General features: G+C 53.2%; 2 protein-coding genes across 2 annotated transcripts; one reads left to right on the forward strand and one right to left on the reverse strand.

Annotated features, from left to right (window-relative positions):
* The first annotated feature begins 273 nt into the window (after nucleotides 1-273).
* On the forward strand, nucleotides 274-2,007 carry Tssc4 (tumor suppressing subtransferable candidate 4). Its single transcript, XM_051193453.1, has 3 exons — nucleotides 274-404; nucleotides 645-771; nucleotides 855-2,007. The coding sequence occupies exon 3, from the start codon at nucleotides 877-879 to the stop codon at nucleotides 1,825-1,827; it is 951 nt and encodes a 316-aa protein (XP_051049410.1). The 5' UTR covers nucleotides 274-404; nucleotides 645-771; nucleotides 855-876; the 3' UTR covers nucleotides 1,828-2,007.
* Nucleotides 2,008-3,092: 1,085 nt separating this feature from the next.
* Nucleotides 3,093-21,245, reverse strand: Trpm5 (transient receptor potential cation channel subfamily M member 5). The gene is made up of 24 exons (XM_051193454.1): nucleotides 21,056-21,245; nucleotides 20,431-20,611; nucleotides 18,305-18,471; nucleotides 17,465-17,648; nucleotides 16,005-16,069; nucleotides 15,681-15,872; nucleotides 15,304-15,406; nucleotides 13,837-13,955; nucleotides 13,178-13,516; nucleotides 12,973-13,113; nucleotides 12,742-12,865; nucleotides 12,156-12,301; nucleotides 11,388-11,500; nucleotides 11,163-11,255; nucleotides 10,551-10,809; nucleotides 9,826-9,944; nucleotides 9,513-9,645; nucleotides 8,688-8,862; nucleotides 6,466-6,619; nucleotides 5,338-5,519; nucleotides 4,897-5,029; nucleotides 4,057-4,129; nucleotides 3,628-3,694; nucleotides 3,093-3,320 (listed from the first exon to the last, which is right to left on the reverse strand). The coding sequence occupies exons 1-24, from the start codon at nucleotides 21,191-21,193 to the stop codon at nucleotides 3,232-3,234; spliced, it is 3,489 nt and encodes a 1,162-aa protein (XP_051049411.1). The 5' UTR covers nucleotides 21,194-21,245; the 3' UTR covers nucleotides 3,093-3,231.
* Nucleotides 21,246-21,880: the final 635 nt, after the last annotated feature.

Consider the following 21,880-nt stretch of genomic DNA (forward strand, 5'->3'; position numbering starts at 1 on the left):
ACGCACTTCCCGGTGACCAGCCCTGCTCAGGCCTGATGGGCGGCGCTGGAGGCTTCAGTCCTTTGCGATTGGCCGTTGGCCTTGCGTATTAAGGGAATAGAGGCTCTTGGCTCCGCCTCTTCCTCTTTTGTCAATTCCGGGTAGATTTCCGTGTCCGCTCCGGTCTTACGTGATGACGCATACGTAAAGGTTACATCTCCCGGCAGGCATTAAGCATTGGCCCATTGCCTTCTGGGAATTGTAGTACCTTGGGCGCTAAATTAGCAACATTTAGACAGCTGGAGACTCGATTTCCCAGAAAGCCGAGCAAGAGTGGGTGGGGACCACGGCCCGTATCCCGCGGAACCAGCGGGACGCTACGGGAAAGGCGGCTGGCAATTACAGCGTGCACCGACAGTAGAACGGTGAGCACTGGTCTCCTTAGGACCGTTCGACCAAGCCAGTCCCCTGCCAGCTCTCCCTCCGGACCTGGGTGGTGCCTCCGGTGGTGGTGTGTACCCGGAGAAGCTGCGCTCTGCTGAGAGCCAATGATGGGTCGAGCTGCTGGTCCAGAGCTTCTGTTTCCAGCGTCTCCTGGCGCGCATCCTTTATATGTCCGTACTATTATGATCTCATGGTTTGACTCTCTCCTTAACCCTATCTAGCCTGCAGCTCCACATCAGTGCGCGAAAGGACACCCTTTATTCGCCACCCGGCTTCGCGAGGCTTCTGCCCGCCTGCGTGACCAGCCAGCGCCCGGTTGTGAGCAGAGGCGCCTGGCACATAGTGGAGGTGAAACGGGTGGGAGCCTGGGAGAACGGGAGGTGGGGCGCTGCCCAAGTGCACCCCTCAGAACCTGGGCTGCTTCGCTACAGGTGGGGAGGGTTCCAGATCGGCATGGAGAAGGCGGAGACTGCTTTGGAGGCTGAGGAACCCACCGAAGATGACATCCTGCCTTCTGACACCGTCTCCCTCAGCGACTCAGACTCGGACCTCAGTTTACCTAGTGGTGCGGAGGTGCAAGTGTTGTCCCCAGAGAGGGTTTCCGGGGAAGCCCAAGAGGACTCTGGCCCAGATGAGCCTCCCTCGCCACCCACGGGGATCCCCACTACCACAGTTCAGCCGTTCCACCTCCGCGGCATGAGCTCCACCTTCTCCCAGCGCAGTCACAGCATCTTTGATTGTCTGGAGAGTGCAGCCCGGTGGACACCATCCTCTGTACCCCAAACCAGTGTGACTGACAATGGCAGCTTCAAGCGGCCTGTGGCTCCCCCAAGTCAGACTCCAACAGGGAATCTGAGCAGAGTGCATGGGAGCACGGGCCCAACCAGGGTACCTCCTGTCCCTGATTATGTGTCACATCCTGAGCGTTGGACCAAATACAGTCTGGAAGATGTGGCTGAAGCCAGTGAGCAGAGCAATCGTGCTGCTGCTCTGGCCTTCCTGGGCTCTCGCAGCCAGGCATCCTCCACAGACTATGTACCCTCCTTCAACCAGGACCCCTCTAGCTGTGGGGAGGGGAGAGTGATCTTTACCAAACCGGTTCGAGGCAGTGAAGCTAGGGCTGAAAGGAAGAGGGTCCTAAAGAAGGGGGATGTTTTAAGTGCTTTGGGTGAGGCCTCTGTGGAGCTGGCCCATCTGGCAGGGCCTGAGGCTGAGGAGTGGAGTGGCCACCAGGGACTATCAGAAGTAGTGGTACCTTCAGAAGCTGACCATCCTGGGTCTTCATCAGACCCTGCAGGGATGGAGGTGGTTGGTTTTCATGGCAGCAAGAAGCGTAGCAGAGAACACTTTCGGAACAGGGACAGTGACCCCGAGGGGCCAGGGTCTGAGAGGTCCTCAGTTTGATTACAGTGCCCTTACTCCACCTCCTCACCGGCCCTGTCCAGGTGGGAAGCTGTGGGCTATTTGTAGGAGAGGTGTGTGTGCAGCAACTCTGACTAGGACTGTGGGAATTTTGGGACCTTGGCGGCCCTTGTGCCTCAGTTTCTTAGGGTGAACAATAAAAGTTTGGGATATTTCTTTGTGGATTTTTCTGGCCCCTACTTGAGATCTATCCAAACAGTCCTTGGCAACTAACTTCAGGACTCCATCCTACACCAGCCTCATCTTGCCCTCCCCACTCCAGTGGGAACTGCTGTAAAGATTTGCCATGATCGTTTAGTTTACACTTGCCACTGGTGACCCTACCCTGAGGGACTGGGTTCATAGTCATGTCCAGCATCATACCCCTGATGGTAATAGGTGGGCATAATTTGATCCCCAGAAACCAGCACAGCCTCCACACTAAGCCTGTGCAGACCAGTTTTAGGAAGAGGGTAAATTGAGCCAGCAAAGGTTGGGCAGGTGTCCTCCCAAACTAAAGATAGAGCTGATGTCCTGGGTGTCCAGGACTTAGAACTTCTGTGTAAGGGCACTGCTGATGCTAGGTCATTTAGCTGAAGCTTAGTCCAGGAGAAAGAGAAGGATGTTAGGAAGACATAAGAGTGAGTACTTCCTGTGGATGCCAGGGTCTTGGACCAAGCTAGCTAGCCTGGCAAGCAAAGCACCAGATCTGCCCAACCTGCTGTAGTCCCTATTCCAGGGCTTAAGTGATCCCTCAAAAGGAGGGATCAGCCTGGATGGTGAGATGATTTGAGGATCAATGGGAACAAATGAGATGCCATTCAATTGGTCAGGTAACTCCATGCTCCCCAGGTGTTTGAAATGCATGTTCAGCTATCCCTGTGGTCAGTCCAGTGTAGCAGAATCAAGGTGGTCTAAGGCTTTATAGCAGCATTGGGTGCCCTTGAACAGTATCTGAGGTTACTGCCACAAAGGTTACACAGATACTGCTGTGGGGGTAGAACAATGGGAACTGATGGTTACCAGTCCTCTAGAGGCTGGTCAGCTGAAGAAGAGTGTTTTTGAGGGCAGAAAACAAAATAACTAGTGTGTAAAAGGTCAGTTTCTTAGGAACTAAGGGTAGGACCCAAGTAGCTCAATCTAGGCAGATGGTGTCCTGTGTGGGACTTCACTAAATCCTGTCCAGTCCAAGCCCGTGACTTTCCCTACTAGTGAAGACACTGCTGGAGCTCCCAGATAAGTGCCAAGAGACGTGTTTCATTTTCAGAGGAAGGGATGTCCAAGAAGTGGTTTGTGGCAATGCCTAGAAACCGTTTCTGGAGGTTGCTGGGAGTAGGGGAAGGTTGATGTGTCACAAAAGCCCAAGACGGCATAGCCTGGGGCTCTAGGACAGATGGTCCCTCCATGTCAGGTGTCTGAGGGTGGCAAGCCAGCCTGTGGGTACTCCCTGTCTCTAGCAGAGGTTGGCTGACTCCTGCGACCACAGTTCTGAGAGCCTGGGAGCAAGGAAGGGAGAAAGGACCTTTAGCTGTGGAGTCCCAGGTAGTACAAAGCAGGAGACAGTCAAGGGCCAGAACAAGGGAAGTGATGCCAGTGCTAGTCAGAGCCTTGGGACATAATGGCTCTGCCCCTAGGCACCTGTATGCCTCAGGCATGGTGACCTGCCAAGGACAGCAGGAACTTCCAGCACAGGTGGGAAAGGCAGGACCTGATGCACAGCCAAAAGCTTTGCTCTTCTCTAATCCAGTGGCCTAAGGGAGGAGCCCATGCCTACCTCATTCCCATGGCCTGAACAGCACTTACTTGAGTAGGTGCCAGCTGGAGCCACTGTGTCAGCCATGGAGGACAGGAGGAGCATACAGTAGTTGGCCTGGAAGGAGCCAAGGGAGGTGCTGGTCTTTGGCATGGGGTCCCTCCCATGTGACTCCCCTCCTGCCAGGGCCACTGCTGTCCCAGGACTCCTTACTGTGGACCAGGCTCCCCCCATGGTACATGACAAGGAATGGTGGCAGGATGTGGTGGTGAATCTAGGTTTTGTTGGACCAGCTCTAGAAGAAAAGTGGGTCTCTAAAGTGACTTGGGGCAGGGACAGGCATCCCCTGCCCATAATCCCTCCACTCTCCAGGCCCTAATGTGGCCCATCAGGATGCTAGTACAGGGCTGTGGTAGTTCCCATAGAAGCAGAAGGATGGCCCCACCTCAAGAAGAATGGACAGTGGGTTGTTGGCTTGCCTGTGATTCCAGACACTTGATCCTTTTTTCTTGTTCTCTCAGCCCCACGATGTATTTGGCAATCACATCCACTCTGTGGAAAGCAGGGCCAGCTGCAAATGTGACACCTCCATGGCGCTCCACAAGGGGGAGCCTGCCTGCTCTAAACTGCTTTCTCAGAGCCTTTGTCTGCTGTTGCCTCTTCTTGCTCTACTCTTCCCAAGCTTGATCTGGGGCCTGTCTATGGATATGGGACACTCCTGTACTGCCACATCCCCAGAGATTGAGGTCCTGTCCCTGCTTGGAATAGACCACTAGCAAGAGAAGAAACAGCAGGCCATCCCCATAAGTGTTCAGGAACAGCCTCTTCACCACCCGGCATCAAGGGGGATGGCTCTTCTGATTTGAGAGGATAAAGGGAGATTTCCATTGCAGAAAGATGCCTAATTAGGGGTTTATGCTCCCAATGACACCCCCCTACACACACACACACACACACACACACCTCCCTAGAGCAAGAGTCTGGAGTGCTGGGTCTTGTGACCCAGCCACATTTCTTCAGCTCAGAGGTCCTATTACTGGCATTCAAGAGTCTCACTCAGCCTTAAGGCAGTTCAGCCATTACTGAAAAGGCTAGATATTTCCCCCACCTCCACAAGCTTGCATGTTGGAGCTCCTCCCAGACTTATTGCCCCTCATAACATCCAGCTGACCAAGGTCAACCCAGCCCCACTGCATCTGAGTTCACCGGCCTCCAGATGGCCCTTTCTACATCTCTGAGCAGCCCATGGACAGACATGATGGCACCTGCTAGCCCGAGACTCATATGCCTGCCATTTGGGGTCCCACGGGCTTCCCCACCTGTGTGCTGTTTTCCTTAGCACCTCCCCCTCGCTGTCCCTCCTCCGTTTCTCCATGGCACTCAGGAAGTTCTCCTTCTGAACCGCTTCCCAGGTAATGATCTTCTGGTCCAAAGGGTCAGGCAAATCTCTCTCTGGCAAGGTAGGAGACAGCAGCAAGCCTTGGAGAGTTGTGTGAGCCCATAGGGCAGAGCCCAGACTCAGGCTGTGGCAAGGGACTATGGCAGGTGCCACCAGGCAGAGCACAAGACAGATGGCAAAAATAAGCCCCATGGAGGTATTTGGGGCTGCAAGGAGACAGAATGGCCCTGTGGCTGTCTAGTATGGGTCCGGGGCTTTGGTTATCCTTGACAGGGCCTAGATGAGAAACCCCAGTCCTTTCTGTGAGTCTTCTTTGGCAGTGGGACCCTTGGGAACAGTGGCATCTAGCCTGTAGCCTCACCCAAGTGTTGACGCTTGTGCTGGGCTTCCTTCCTGAAGACCCTCTTGAGTACCAGACTCAGGTGGCTGAGCAGGATGAAGGGCGGGGCCAGGGCTGGTCGCCCATGGTATTCAACAATGAGGTGGTAGCGCTGAAACTTCCAGAACATGTCGGCATTTCCCTGGACCACTTGGAATGTGTAGCTACAGGAAATATGGCCAAACCCTTGCCTTGTAAACTGCTTTCCTTGCTCATAGAAGCGCCCTACCTGAACCTGGAACCACCTCCCATCCCACATGCCACCCCATCCTGTATCCCACTTCCTATCCTTCATCTCAACCCTTCACTTCTCACTCCCTATATGCCATCCTCAATTGCATCCAGGGGTAGCTGGCCTGTCCTGGGAGTCCAATTCAGAGATGGAGGCTAACATAGTTAGCTTTAACTGTTAACTCGACAGTCTAAGAGTCAGCTGAGAAACACAATTGAGGGACTGTCAAGATCACATTGCCCCGTGGGCTTGTCCGTGGGGGATTATATTGACTATTAATTGATGTAAGAGGGCCCAACCCATTGTGGACCACGCTGTTCTCTGTGCAAGTGGGTTTGGGCTGTGCAAGAAATCTAGCTAAACATGAGCCTGAGTGAGATAGCCAACAGCATTCCTCAGTGGTTCCTTCCTGCTTTGAGCTCCTGCCCCAATTTCCCTCTGTGATGGACTGTGACCTGGGAGTGTAAGATGAAATAAACCGTGTCATCCCCTACGTTGCTTTCAGACAGCTTTTTCTTACTGCAGCAATGGAAAGAAAGGAGATTAAGACAGGGGTCTAGTCCCGCCCCCTTAGCCACCAACTCAGGTGTACTGCAGTGGGGCTCACTGCAGGCCTGAGCTCCCAGCCCTGTAGACTCACTCTCCTACCTAGCAGAATAGACAGCAGCTATTGAGCTGGGGTGGGCTCATAGCATGCCCAGACCTGGGGTGTTGGCTCTCTACTGTAGGGTCAGCCCAGTGGACACAGCAGCCAAAGGGATTAGTCTTTTCTACTAAGGACACAGGTCCTATATCTGCCAGCACCCTGAAACCAGCCCCACTGAGAAAAGGGAGCCAGGATGTAGTGAGGGCAGGTGGGCAGGAAAGAAGAATGGTACCTGAACATGGCAATCAGCAGGTTCATAAGTAGCACATTGGTGACCAGCAGGAAGGTGACCAACAGGAGAATGACTACCCAGTTGGCATAGAGATTGGGGCAGGAAGCTGAACTTTCCAGCAGCAGAGGGTGAAGTGAACAGTTCACACGGGCCTCTGCAAGGCAAGCAGATGTCTTCAGACTGGGAGTGTGGTTCCAAGCGGAGGCCACCAGGGTGCAAATGTAGCTATGTAGCCAGAAGCCTGCTTTACATAAGGCTCACCACGTGAACAACAAAGCACCAGAAGTCGCATTGTGGAAGCCGGCCCTAGTTGCGCCAAACTAACAGGTGGATTGCTTATCATCTGACCTCTCTGCTGGGATCCCAGGAAGAGTCCCAGGCCATGGAGTCAAGCCAAGCCCATGTGAGGAACAAAAGTGAGAATAGAAGAGTAATGGAGCCCATTTCTTTCTATCATTGCATGAAATAATTCCTCCACCTACCCCAAAGAGGCTTAACGCCCATGCTTTTCCCAACCAGGGCTCCTTGTTGGGAGTGAGTCTGCTACCTTCCAGGTATCTCTACCCACTCTGTGAGTTTCTAAGGCCCTGGGCATCCTCCCAAGGGCTCTGGGACACAATACTAGCCCCTTCCAGTTGTCAGCCCCTTTATTTATGCTTCTCCCCTGCAGGTCCCCACCCTGGCCACACCTGGCCAAGCCTGCGTGGAAGCACAGGTTAAAGTTGTCATCTCTACTCCTGGTTCCATCCCCTGTCTTCTCCAGGCCGTGTGCTGATGCATGACCACCGTGTAAGTAGGTATGAACATATGTGAATATGTCCCCGTCCTATCCCTGTTCTTCCAGATTAGTGTGTTACAAGTGATACTCCAGGGAGGCTGCCTGGGGGGTGCAATTCTGGTATGTAGGACTTTCAGGGTCTACCTATATGTACTGGTATTTCTCTGACTCTCTCTCCCTTCCTAGGACAAATCTCTGCCTTGTTGGCCCAGTGAGTTATTATGATTAGTCAACCCATGGGCGAGTAAATGAGTGTTGTATTGCATGGAGGGGTGCATGCAGCCATCTGAGAGTGCCAGATCTCATCTTGTCCCCTCCAAGGCTGCCTTAGTGGCCCCCACCAGCCTGTGAATCTGTTCCTGAAGCTGTTTCCCCACTCTCTTCCCTACCCAAGGTGCTCCAGAGGGGTGGCCAAGCCCTCCTTTGTGAAGCTGTAAATCTACACTTACCTGAGAAGGCCCACATAGCCTGATTGAACACAAAGTCGGCCCTGGGGCCCAGAGCTTGGTGGAAGGAGGGACAAATGTGATGTTGGGGGAGGGAAGAAGGGAAGGGAAGAACTTCCCCCATCTCCATACCCCACAAACTGTGCCAGAATTACCCAAGTCTCAGTTTCCCTCCAAGCACAGGAATGTTAGAGAATACCAGCCCATTCTCAGGGGCTTGCCAAGACTGTTCATGGCTCACTATGCCAGCCACATCCATGTAGCTCTGCTATCCCTGCAGTGGCCTCCATGCCTAGACTAAGGACCTCCCATCCCACTGCCCTTCTAGGCTGCCAGTTGGCCTGAGCCTGTTCCCCAATGCCTGTAGAAGAGAGGCCAATGTTGTAGCAACTACGGAACTGAGACCCCAGAGCTGCCCTGGCTGGGGCACTCAGCTTCCTGTTCTTGCCCGCAGGGACTGGGACCATGAGACCATATGATGAGGGGGAGGGGAGAGGCAGGCAGTATCTGCTTAAGCTAATGGCCTAGAAAAGTGGTGGCTCAGGTTGAGCAAACACCAAAGGCACTGGGGTGGGGAGCAGAAAACAGCCCAAGGGATGGCTTGGGAACATCCCAGTTAGAAGTTAGTTTCCAGCCTTTCTGTCCCTGGAGGCCTGGGCTTGCTCCAGCCTCACTGTCATCTATTAACAAATATTCATGCTGTGCTCTTAATGTCTGCCCATCCTCTGCCCCTCACAAGACCCCTCCTTCCAAGGCTCAGCGCAGCCCTCAGCCTCCTCAGACAGGAAGCCAGCTCTGGTTATTTGGGATCCCCATGCCCTTCTCTTCCCAGTCAGGGAAGAGGTAGGGGCTCCATGGCTGGCTATGTCTTGCTCTTAGGATGTAATTGTCTCGGGCATTTCCAGTCAGGGCCCTAGTGACACAGAAGTCCCAAGTGGAGGACCACATATCCTTGAGCCTACCAGCCCATCAGTCCACCTTCCTAGCTTAGCACAAACCATCAATCTCGTCCAGAGGGATTTGTCCAAAGATCTGCAGGTAAGGCCGGTAGAGTACACGGCGGAAAATCCACTCCAGACGGCCGTCGTGGGGGTGCAGCAGGGCCTGAGTGGTCACACCATAGGCCACAAGCCACACGCTCAGGAAAAAGAGGAAGAAGAAGACATCCTTCATCTGCAGGGAAGAGGGTCACAGTCACAGATGGACTGGGTGGGAACTCTCCTGCAGGAGTCAGAGGAGCTCATTTTCCTCCATGTGGGAGTCTAGAGATCTTACCCTCACCTAGGAATGGAGTTCCTGGGTTCTCACCTTAACCAAGGATTAGAGTCCCAGAGGGATCATCCCCTCTCAGGCCTAGAGTATCAGAGTACTCACCACTACCTTGGTTGAGGTTACAGGACTTACCCCCATCCAGGGTTGGAGGTCCCAGGATTCTCATCACTAACCAGGGTTGGAAACCCACAGGGCTCATCACTACCCAAGATCAAGGTCTGAGAGGGCTCACCCCTAACCCAAGTTAGGGTTCAAGGGGCTCACCTCCACCCAGAGCTAGGGTCCCATCTACCCAAGGCTGGGGTTATAGGGATCATTCTTTTAGATGGACACAGTGGTGGTTCACTCTCATCCAGAGTTAAAGCTCAGGGTCCTTACCATCTGAGTAGTGTTCCTTTGGGCTCCTCAGCTATCCTGGTCCCAGGGGACTCACCCCCAATAGGTTTAGGGTCCTGAGGACTCACCATCCACTGGGTCAAGGTTTCTCATCTATCCAAGGTAGGGGTCCCAGTGCCTCATCCCCCTCAAGGGTCAGGGTGTTGAGGACCCACCATCCGCTCTACAATGATGATCTTAGGACCCAGCTGTTTGTGAATGGCAAAGATGTGGATGAGCCGAAGTGTGAACACCATGAAGTCAATGGCTAGAACAGTGCGGCCAGCCTCAAACACCAAGGGCAGCATCCTGGGGAGAGACAAAGGCTGGGTAGGGCTGCTAGTGCCCATGGAGGGCAAGAGGTTCTCCCCAAGACACAAGTACACCAGCTAAATGGCCAAAAGGCAGGTTCCAGGACCACACTAGGATTTCAGAGAGCCTAGTGGGCCCCCCTAGAGCCTGCCCACCAGCCCATCTGAGGCTACAGACCTACAGGTGACCCCGACAATGAACAGGAAGATGGCCACCATGTCACACTTGTTCCAGTTATCTTCCACATAGAGAGTAAACTTCTTCACCAGGTGTGTGTCCTCATCTGTAAAGAAGCCCTGGCAGAGGAGGAAGTCTGGTTACAGTGGCCAGGTCCACTTTGCTGAGACCAGGATAGAAAGAATCTACATGGATCAGGGCTCAGTTTTCCAAGTTGATCAGAAACAACTGTTAACTAGGACCCATTGTATGGCTAGGACTGGGGGTATCAAATGAAGAGATTTCAGATCCAAGTCTGGGGACAAAAAAGTGAGGTCAATCTGAACTTGGAGTCAGGACTGTCTGTGACTAAAACTCAGGGTCAGTTTACGTGGAGTGTCTGGACTCAGCCAGTGACTCATGTCAGGGTTCAATCTCTGACTAGGGAGTCACGATTGCGATCAATCTGGAGCAGGGCTCAGGGCTCAGGATGGAGCTGAAATCAGCTCAGTTTGTGATCATAATCTGGGCTCTGTGATGACTATCAAGACTCTGTGACAAGGACCAGGGCTTATTCTGATCAAGGTAAGGGCTTGCTCTGGAGCTGGGACCATGACACAGTAGACTGGATTGACAGGAAGGCCACACAGAGAAAAGTCTTAGACCCCAGAGCAGGCCCCACCTGGAGCTACAGATAACACAGCCTGAATTGCAGAGTGCAAGAGTGAGCCATGCTCTCCACTGACCTGTCGAATTTCCTCCAGCACCAGTGTAAACACCCAGAAATAGAGGGTAACCTCAGATCCAGATGGCCCCTGGGGAGGTGGCCTGAAGTCCACCAGAAGGACATAGGTGAACAGGAAGAGGAATGCAAAGTACATGACAACATTCCCCAGGAACACGGTCACAGGAGCCCCCCAGAACTTCCGCCACCGTGTGAGCAGGAAGGCCACTTGTGGGCCTGGATCGCCTGGAGTCCTTGGCGTCTCTGTCAGCTTCTCCAGTCTGTGTGGGTACAGAGGAGGTCACTATGGTAAGGAGGCACCCAACCACAGTACCCCATGGGAGCTTGCCTCTGTTTACCTGTGTCTAGACACTGGCCACTGCCAAGTGTCTCTATCCATCCTCCCCAGCCTCTTCCATTCCTCTTAATCCCCCCCCCCCCTGTGCTCTCCAGCCTTCTCTATCCTTCTTGGCCTTCTTCTGTCCCTTCTATAGTCTCCTGCCCTGTCTTTCTGGAACCATTTTATCTTTCCCACTTTCCTAGCTCCTTCCACTTTTCCTCACACCATCCTTCCTGGCCCTGCCCCCTTTATCCATTTCACCCCCACCCCCACCCCACCCCCGCTACCCCTTACTGGCCACCCTGGCTGCACAGGAAGCTCTTTTCCACGTCCAAGCTGTCTGGCTCCTGCAGATCTTCCAGGCCCATCCTCTGTGGGACATCCTCACTGCAATACAGAGAAGGACACCCTGAGCATAGAGACAGAGAAGGAGGGCTCACATAGCTAACTGGACATTGAGCTATAAAAAGTGGGTGCAGCGAGAGACTCTGGTACCTGCTGCTGCCTGCATAAACTGACCTGAAGGTGATGAGGTTAGTATAGATGAGAGCAGGGCAGATGAAGGCACCCAGCAGCCGTAGGATGGGTGTGCCTGTGGCCATGTCTCCCCACCAGATCTTGGTCAGGAATGCCTAGAATAAAGTCACATGGTCTGGCTGCCTACCACCACACTTTCACTCACCTAGGTCCCTGTGCCTGAGATGCTTTTCCCAGAATTGTCTCAAGCCCTCTCCTGGAGCATCTGCTCTGGTAGGAGGCCAGACTTTCCAGGAGCATGTGTTTGACTGTTTGCAGCCTGCCTTCCTTTTTTTCCTTTGGGGCAGTCGCATATAGATCAGGATAACTAAGAACTACATAGCTGAGGATGAACTCCTGATCCTCCTGTTTCCACCTCTCTAGTGATGGGATTGCTTTCATGGGCCACTACACCTGATTTGTTCAGTTCTGGGATTGAACCCAGGGCTTCATGCATGCTGTACATTCTATTAAACGAGCCACATACCCAGTTTTGTTGTAACCCTTCAGTAACAGAATTATGGATTGGGGTTAAGGACAAACTGAGAACAGGTGTTTCTGAGTCCAAGAACCAAGCTAGAAAAGCATCCCTAATGGAGGAAGGTAGAACCCAGCCAGTCTTCCTGGTCCAGTCCCTTCCCTATGTAGCTTGGGCATGGACTGGAAGCTGTAGGCTGGGACATTAGCTGAGGTAACTCAGTGTCCTGGGTGGATAGTCTGGGCCCTGCCAATCTTCCTTGTCCCCAGGCCATCCTTAGGCTGATCACTCACTTGTACACCATCATGGGCAAAGAAGGCCTTGGCGTCAGCTTCAGTGGCCAGGTGCAAGCAAGTGGTCCTGCTCCAGCTGTGGTTTCTGCGCACCAGCAGGGCAAAGGCACGGTCCTCGCTGTTGCTGTAGCACTCTGAGAAAAGATCTGTGCCCGAAGCTGGCTGCTAGAATGGGGCACTGATATGATACCAGGGTCCCCATCATCTGCAGCATACATCCTGCATCTACTTTCTGGGGTCCAGCCAGGCCTCCCATGCTACAGGGCCACTGAGAGTCCCTGCCTGGTCCCAGGCCTTTCCCAACCTCTGATCTTCTCTGGCCCTTCCCCATTTCTGCTTAATACTGTGAGGGCCTCAATTGCCACAAATGGCTTCCACTCTGTGGTAGGGCCCATCATATATTATGAACTATAACATCTTCACCTCCCTGTCAGGACTTTTTGACCAACCTCCACCCTCAGAAGGGACTACTCTGTGTTCTGCTCTACATAGGAGGCCATGGGGGTCACCCCGGGCCACTTTCTGGAGTCAGCTACTTCTCTGTCTGCAGGGGAACAGAAGCAGAGGTCTTCTGCCTGTCACTCACCCAGGGCCAACTGCTCATACTTGGCCTCACGCATGGTGCGGGCCACCTCTGCCTCCTTCTCCAGGTGGGACATTTCCTTTATGATCTTGCAGGCAGCTAAAGCAGCAGCCACACCCTCCTGGCCCTGGAAGATGGAGATACAGGATCTTAGAAGGTGGCCCAACTGTTCCAACATTCTCCAGTCTGCTTCTCAGGATGCCAAGGGAGTTGTGGATTGAGGTGGCTGCTCACCATGGCCCAGAAGTATGTGGCCATCTCATAACGGTTCTGTAGCACAGCCCACAGGAACAGATCCCTCCAAGGGTCCTCACTCTTCCGATTGAGATCTGGCAGCCACTTTTGGCCTGTGGGCCGCTTGGGCGGTCCCCTCTCCTGTAGAACAGGGCATCAACATTCAGCCTGTCCAGCACACCCTGGCCAACCTGGTTCTACTCACCTCCATCCTGCGCCCATCCTGGTAGAAGCCACGGCAGGCATCATGCAGGAAATCCTTGAGTACACGGGAGACCTCATGGAGTGAGAAAGCGGGCGGTCCAATGGGTAGCTCCCGGGCCTGCTGGGCACCCAAACCAGCCAGTGTCAGCCGGCCCTCCTCATGCTTACGCTGTAGCAGTTCAAAGAGGAGGCTCTTAGGGGACACAGAGTGGTAAAGCTGCTGCAGCCGCCCATAAGTCAAGAACTCGGCCATATCAGCGCCGCTGTCCACAAAGAGGCGCACAAAGTCAGGCTTGTTGCTCACTAGGGCGTCCGTCATCACCTCTTCCAGGTCGCAGGACTGAATTCACCCAGTGGAGGAGGAGATCAGGACAGTGAGAGGGAAGAAGAGGGGCTGGGCATCCTCCCCTGGGCACCCCAACCTGTAACCTGAAGCTGGGGCAGGCATGGGTCAGCAGAGCATGCTGGCCTCAGGGACCAGAGATGGGAAAGGTCTGATGAGCTGACGGTAAGAATGTCAGGACTCCCACACCCCAGCCTGGACTTTGGGGGTTCCCCAGCATCATTTTGACTGGGACAGAAGAGAGACCCCACTTCTTTAGGCCTCAGTGCATCCCCAGCCCCAGCCCAGACCCAAATCAGGCCTGTGTAGGGGAGCACCTTCCATTCCACGTCCCCATTGAAGATCTCGCTCTTGGCAATGTCCACGCGGTCCCAGGCCACTGCCAACTTGAGCTCGTCTAGGTAGTCTTGGGCCTCTTGGCTATGGCTCTTGCAGGCTATGGGTGGGAGTAAGTCCCACAGAGATGAAAGGAAGGGACTGGAACTCTGTGAGGACTTGATGGTGGTTGGCAGCTGCCTTAGAACAGCAGCAATAGGCAGAGGACTAAATACTCAGGGATGACATCCCAGAACCCCTTGGACATAGTCCGCTCAAGTATGTTTTCAGTAGTAGCACCTTGGCCAACACCTCCTTGTCCACAAACAGGGCAGGGCAGTACATTCCCATGCAGGCACAATTCTTCCATGGAGATGACTGCACATTTTCACTGGAGGCCACAGTTACCTCCAATCCCCAGAATTAAGAGCACCAGGCTTTTGCCTCCATGAGACTATGACTCTCTGAAAACCACATGTGGTCCTATATACTGCTCCCGGGGCCTTGCTGTCTTGGGAAGGGAGTGGCTAAATCCAGAGAGCCCTTTTGTAGGCCAGGGCTGACCTTGAATGTAGCCAAAGATGACTTTGAGCTGCTGATTTTCCTGCCTACCGGGTGTAAGCTACCACACCTGGTTTGTGTAGTACTGAAATTGAACCCAGGGCCTTGTATATGCTAGGCAAACTTTTTTGTTTTGTTTCAAGACAGTGTTACACTGTGTATCCCTGAGTATTCTGGATCTCATTCTACAGACCAGGAAGACCTGGAACTCAAAGAGATCCACCTGCCTCTATCTCCCATGTGCCACCACCACCTGGCTCAAACATTCTACCAACTGAGCCTCATTCCCAGCCTCAGGTGCCCCAGGCCTTCTTGGAGTTGCCCCTTACGGTCTCAGGGATGCCCCATCTCTTCCCTAGGCACTGCCTCTCCCTCCCAGCCTCCAGCCTATGTACACCTGTTCCACATCAGCCCCGGTGCACCGACAAGCCTGAGTTGTAATCTAGCATCTCCATCCGTGGCTGAGTGGACAGACCCATGGCACATCTACTCAGTAAATGTTAGAACTCAGCCTTGGAGAGTAAGGACTTCCTGACGCCAGCTGCCATGGGGATGGATGTGTCAGACACTGTGCTTCATGAGGGAGACTGGGTACAAACAATGCAGGTTGTAATTCCATTCATGTAAAGTGGCCCTAAAGCTCACATCTTTAGACAGAAAGCAGGCAGGGGACCTGGAGACAAGGTGAAGTTACGAAGGCTTTTTGGGGGGAGGGGTAATAGAAAGATTCCAGAACTGGTGATGGTTACAATGCTCTGAGGCTAGGTTTTAAGTCACTGAACTGAATTCTTCAGAAGGGCTTCATGAATTGGGGAGTCACCTTTCCTACCTGGGGAGGGCTGACAGGCACCCGCTGTGGACACTGCTCTGAGTCGTGCTGCCTCTGAGGGCAGGTCTACATGGCTCACCTTTTACAAGTGCCTTGAGGATGACAGTGTCCAGGTCCTCGGAACCCTCCTTCTCAAAGTCGTACACAGTGAGCAGGTGGGGGTGCGCAGCAATGTTCTGGAGCTAAGACCAGGAAGAGGCCTTGAGGTCTGAGTGGAGGCTGGAAGGGGCCTCAGAGGAACCATTCTGTCCCTGCTGACCCACAAGCCTAACTCAGGACCACCCACAGCCTGACAAGCTGGCTGGTTGCCTAGTCTCACTGCTACACAAGGTCCCGGATAATTCCAAGATGGGATGGGAAGAGAGGGCACAGGCAAATCCTGAAGGACTTTCAAGAACATCATCCCCCACCCAGGGGTTGCTGGCTGACAGAGGCAGCAGATGGCTATAGTTGTACCAGCTCCGTCCAGTGTACAATGGTTTCCCAGGAGAAACACTCGCCGGGGAATTTCTCTCTGAACTGCTTCTCAGCCACCTGGGGCACCAGGAGATGAGGCTGGCTCACCAGGGCAGCAAGTACATCAGCGATGCCCCCAGAACCCGCCAGGATCAGCCAGGGGGCAGCCTGCTCCACTGCCCTGGAAATCCTCTAGGGAGGCAGAGGCGACATCCAGATGCACTTTTAGGAGGTGCCTCAGCCCCCCACCACCCTTGGGGCACCCTGGGAGACCACCACACCCTCCCTGGCTCCAGTTGTACCCTTCCTCTCCCCTGCCCTTACCTCCAGGGTTCTGGGGTCACCATTGACTAGCAGGCAAAGGACAGGGATCTGAATACTGCTGGTACCTGTGGCATAGCAACCATGAGGCTACTCGAGTCTCAGAAAGGGAGAAACTCAGGTCCTCCTCATTAGGTGGGGCAACCACCCCCAGCTTCAGACACACCCCTCCCAGCTACCATGCTTTTGGCACACCCTGCCAAAAAGCTTCCTTTCTTCCTTCGTTCCTTCCTCCCTTCCTCTCCTCCTCCTTCTGGTTTTGTTTGTTTTGTTTTTTGAGACAGAGTTTCTTTGTATAATAGTCCTGGCTGTCCTGTAACTCACTGGCCTTGAACTCAGAGATTTGCCTGCCTCTGCCTTCCAAGAGCTGGGATTAAAGGCGTGCATCCCACTGCTTGGCTTTTTTTTTTTTTAATTCTGATATATCCCTATCTGGTCTTGATTTGAAATGTAGTTTAGGATGATGCACCTTTTTCCATTTCCAGAGTGCTAGGGTTACAGGCATGTGCCACAGTGCCTGGTTTATTCCATGCTGCAGATGGAACTCAGAGCTTTGCATGGAACAGGCAAGCACTCTACAAACTGAGCTAGTTCCCCAGCCCATACCCCCCTTGCAAAGTAAGGGTGAACCAAGACAGTGTGTCAAATCTCTGAGCCATAGGAGGCCAAGACTTCAACCATATGTCTGTACTATCCAGAGTTGGCACGTGACAAGTAAGTACGAAGTACGTGAAAGGAAAGAAGCCTTGTGGTGCTACCATATCCCAAGGGCAACTACACTATGGCTAGGTAGCCACACTACCAGCATCAGACAGAATGGCTTTGTGTCATAAGAGACACACTGGGCCAACAAAGGGGTAGAAGTTGGTGGGAGTAGCTCCAAACTGCTGGGTTCCTATTGAGGTTTTTGTGGTGTCAGACTCGGGTCTGGTTCTATTGCTAACGTACTGGCTTCACCAAAGAATTATATTGTTGTTTGTTAATATATCATTCACACGCATTCTAAGTAATGATATTGTAGCTTATAAACATTGTTGTCTACTAATATTTTCCCAGGCCTCCTCTCTTTCACACCCACCACTGGCCACAGTTGTACCCATTACTTCACAAATTTCTGTTCCCTGGTGGCAGTGGAGGGGACTGCGCCTCTCGGGAAGCTTATAGGCTGGCAGTGTCTGCAGCCAGGGCAGTGCCAATTAAACAGTGACAGCTGCCCTGCTATCTAGCCAGGAAGTGGCTGCCTGTCTAGGGCCATACTACCCAGCTGTGCCACTCTCCTATCCCACCCCAACAGCTCTTCTTCCCAGGCCTTGTACGCTCAGGCATGTGGTGGTGGTGGTGTGTGTGTGTGTGTGCTTCCTGGAAGGCCCTTTCCCACTCTCCATGAAGTTCTTGCTGGTGCTACCCTATCTCCATGTGCACATCCCCAAGATGCTGCTCTGTGCAGCTGGTGTGAGCCTTACCCCCATAACCCGTCCTCTGCTGAGAGATGTGCTTCTCCAGGTTCAGCCGTAGCTCTGCCAATCCGTCCCCACTACCGAGGGTGCCAGGCTCCACCAGGATGAAGTGGGAGAGATTGCTGTCCAGGGGACAGAGCGGTCCCTGGATGCTGCCCTCATCTGCAGGGTAGTGGACGGGGGTATCCTCCTGTGCCAGCGTTTGGGAAGACAAGAAAAGGTGGGGACCTCAGGAGCAGCTTTGGCTGGGCCTTGCTTTGCTGTGCTGTGCGCGCCATGCTGGGGCCCTGGGCAAGGCTTCAGCAAGGCCTCAGAGTCCCCACCCCTCAGGCAGAGGGAGGCTGGACTGCTGGGCCGGGGGCCTCTCTGGAATGAGTGAACCATGGAAACAGCTGGGGCCAGGGCTGTGCAAGCTCCACCTTCTAGACTCTTCTGGGCTGGGGTCCAGACTTCACCTCAGTGGGGCCTCCTGGGCTTCTCATTGGTTATGCCTTATGCAGTCCACAGAGTGGGGGATGTGAATGAATACCAGAGAGAAGAAGCCACCTGGCCAGGGTTTCCTGGGACTTGAGGACAGCCTTCCAGCCAGGCTGGCCCCAGAGGACAATCAGTCTGACTCCCTAGAGGAGTGCACCAGGTCCTACCCTTATTCCTGAGTGATGCTGCCACCTGCTGGGGAGTGCTGAGCCTGTAGAACCACTGTCTTTCTTCCCAGTGAAGCCCACACTTGTTCCCCAGCTCTCAATATCTCAGAGCCTCTGTGGGTAACATAGCCCTCCATAGCTTCCTCTACCTACCCAGGCTTACTGGACTCTAGCAGCATGGGCCCATAAACCTATCACTAACCTGGACACCATCCAGAAGCTGACGGTGAAGGATACGGTCCAGAGAGGCCATTCCAATGGCCACTACACGAACCTTGGTAGATGTGCTAGCCAGAGAGTGATCACGCACAGCCTGCCCAACATGGCGGGCCAGGCCTACACGGAGGGCACTGGTGAGGATCCAGGCACCTATGGGAGTTGGGAGAGAAAAGTCTTGGAGTCCTTATAGCTGGCTGGCTCAACTCCATCCCCTAGCTATATTCATACTATTTAGTGACCTGAGAATCAGGTGATTATAAATGCCTTTTTTCCTCCCCTGAGACAGGGTCTCTTGTGCAGTCTAGCCTGTAACTAGAAGTAATTCCCCTGTTTCAGCATTCCATGTACTAGGAATATAGTATGTACCACTATGCTCAGCTACAGGGAACATTTTGAAGCTGATGGAGATACTAAGGCTCAGGGAGGATATGTATGTGGTAGACAGTGACATTTTCCAAGATTCATCATAGATGCTGCCCTGTAGCCTGTTCTGGGCAAGGATCTGGATGACAAAGTTCCCACTTGCATTTGACTGCAAAATGTTCTTTTATTTTAATCACTTTTGCAATGAGAGACTCAGAATCTCCAACCTTCCTGCTGGGTGTGCAGAACACCTATATGGGGACAAATGCATGTGTTGGCCAAAGGTGCCATCCATCTTGTCTGTGTAAGACAGTCTCTAATGGCCAGGCAGTGATGGTGCACGGCTTTAATCCCAGCACTCAGGAGGCAGAGGCAGACAGATCTCTGTGAGTTCTAGGCCAGCCTGGTCTACAGAGCAAGTTCCAGGGCAGGCTCCAAACCTACACAGAGAAACCCTGTCTTGAAAAACTAAAACCAAAACAAACAAAAAAAGATAGTCTCTGATAAACCTGGAGCTCACTGATTTGGCAAGTCTGACAAGCCAGCAAGCTACAGGGCCTTTCTTATCTGTTTACCTTTACAATGGGATCACAAGTACATGCCTCCATGCCCAACTTTCTGTATAGGTGCTAGAGACTGAACTCTGGTCTTTACTGAAATATCTTCCTGTGCTGGTCAGTTTTATTTATTTTGCTTTCTTCTTTGTATAACAGTCCTGGAACTCATTCTGTAGACCACCTTGGCCTCGAACTCATAGTGATCACCTGTCCCTGCTTCCTGAGTGCTGGGATTAAAGGTGGTGTCAGCACTGCCTGGCAGCAAATTTATTTTTAGTGATGTGAGTGCATTCAGTATATGTGTATGAGTGAAGTTGCCTGAGGGACAAGAGTGTTGAATCTTCCTAGAATTATGTGCAGTTTCAAGCTGCCTGGCATGGGTACTGGGAACAAGGCTCCAGTTTCCTGCAAGAGCCATGCATGCCCTTAACTGCTGAGCATCTCTCTGGCTCCTGTGCTGCTCAGTTTTTAACCATCAACTTGACACAACCCAGAATCACCTGGGAAGAGAATCTTAATCTAGAACAGCTTAGTCAGTTGGGTATGTCTGTGCCAGATTAAGTCATGTAGAAAGACCCCACACACTGAGGGCGGCATCATTCCCTGGACACCAAAGTAATTGCATAAAAAGGAGAAAGCTTAATGAGAACAAATGAATAAAGCTGTGTTTATTCTCTTTGTTCTTGGCTGTGGATGGGATGTGACTAGCTGCCTCAAATTTCTGCCTTCATGTCTCTGAAATGATGGGCTGTGACATGGAATTGTAAGCCAAGGAAATCCTTTCTTCCCTGAGTTTCTTATGGTCACAGTATTTGTCACAGCAGAAATAAAAGCAGAATATCCCCTGGACCTATACATTTTAAAAATAAAGCTCAGGGGTTTGTTTCTGACATCTACAAGTTATCAGATTGCTCCCCAAGGATGTGTGGGGACCGACATTGATACTGGTAGGAGGCCATGGCTTATAAGTGGAGGGGGTAGCTCTCAGGGAGGACCAGCTTCTGGCCACCACAGATCAGCTGGAGAAAGCCTTTAAGTTCACCTGCACCACATCCCCATGGCTCCCATGGCCTCCTTAGGCACCACCAAAGGTGGCTGAGTGGGGAAAATGTCAGGGAGGAATGCCGCCCCCATCCCGGCAGTAAGCAGGGCGGTAGGCCAGACAGACCCAGCCCAGGGAGAGCCTTACCTGTGCTCTGAGCTGCTTTCACCAGCCCCTTCCGCAGGATGTCCCGAAGCCAGGACTTCATAGCAAAAGGTCGCTCCTCACCCACCAGGGACACTACCAGGTTAGGGGCTGGCAGGTGCCACTCGGTGAGCAGGAGATCAAAGAGCAAGGAGGGGGCCACACTGCTTGGCACCTTTACAAACTGCAGGGTGAGGGGGGTAGGGGGTTCAGGGTTCCGGCACAGGTAGGCAGCACTGGGTTGGGGGATTCTGGACATATGATAAATATTAGGTTGGAGGGAGTTCTCAAGGGATTCTGGGTGTGGGGGAGGAGGCTGGGCTTATGGGAAAGGGCAGGTCACAGGAGGCGGGCCTTAGACCCTCTTGGGGTAAGGTCTCTGTGTGGTATGGGCCATTGCAGTGTATCTTCCCTTTGTGAGTGGGGAGTGAGTCCTGGACCTCAAGGTTTCCATAATCACAAGGGCAGGAAGCAGCTCTCAACTTTTGCCCATCTGGTCAGGGTCTCTGAACTCAGATCGTAAGGAGTGGCCCAGGGTGAGCAGGCCCTGGTGCTGGGCTTTGAGGGGGAAGTAAGACGTGGGGATTCCAGGCATGGTAGATGTCACCCAAGTACCTGGTGCTCCTACCTTGCCTCGCTTCTTCCCGGACCCTCCGAAGTTGACCTCTCCCCGGCATAGGGCTGGCTCCCACCCATCACCAGTATCTGGGGGGCTTCCAGGGCAAGAGCTCTGGGCAGTCTGCATGGTGGCTTCTCTGTTAGACATATGATGGAACCCAGAGAGTGTAGTAGTCACCCTCTTCCTCTCTTCACGAGGAAGGCACATCCCAGCTGATGTGAGGTGGTTGTCTACCTGCTGGTCTCACCTGCCATGGCTCTACCACATTCCTCAGAGTAGCTGTAATTAGAGTCAGACTCATTCCCCACTGGGGATAGGGGCACGGCAAACCCAGATGCCTGCCTCTGCTCCCTACACTTACAGAACTCTGGGCATCTGGACTCTGACACACCTGTCACGGTTTTCCAGAGGCTTTTTCAGGGGGCGTCATGGAAACCCCCGAAGACTAAGTAAGAAGTTCAGTTTCCTAACCCAAGGGAGCTGCACCTTAGACTGCACCAGAGAAAGTCTGAGGATGTCTTTGCTCCTGGGCAGAAGGCAGGATAGGTAAGAAGGCAAGTGACTCAGCTCAGATCTAAAGGGGTTGGGAGGACAGAGTGGAGAAAAGGAGGGACCTAGGTGGGCCTGGAAGTCCAGGCAGAGGAGGCCAGGGAAGGGAGACAGAGATGAAGGCTAGGAATCAAAAGGGGCACAGAAGGCAGAGAGGGAAGTCGGTGCAGGGTAGTAGGTGAAGAGAGCAGTGAGGAGAACAGGGAGGAACGGGGAGCCTTGTCCTGGCTCCCTGGCCTCAGAGGCAGAGCCAGGACACCCCAGCTCTTTCTCTTCAAGTTCCCG

This window comes from Phodopus roborovskii, unplaced genomic scaffold (assembly GCF_943737965.1).
Source record: "Phodopus roborovskii unplaced genomic scaffold, PHOROB, whole genome shotgun sequence".
In the NCBI taxonomy this organism is placed as follows: domain Eukaryota; kingdom Metazoa; phylum Chordata; class Mammalia; order Rodentia; family Cricetidae; genus Phodopus; species Phodopus roborovskii.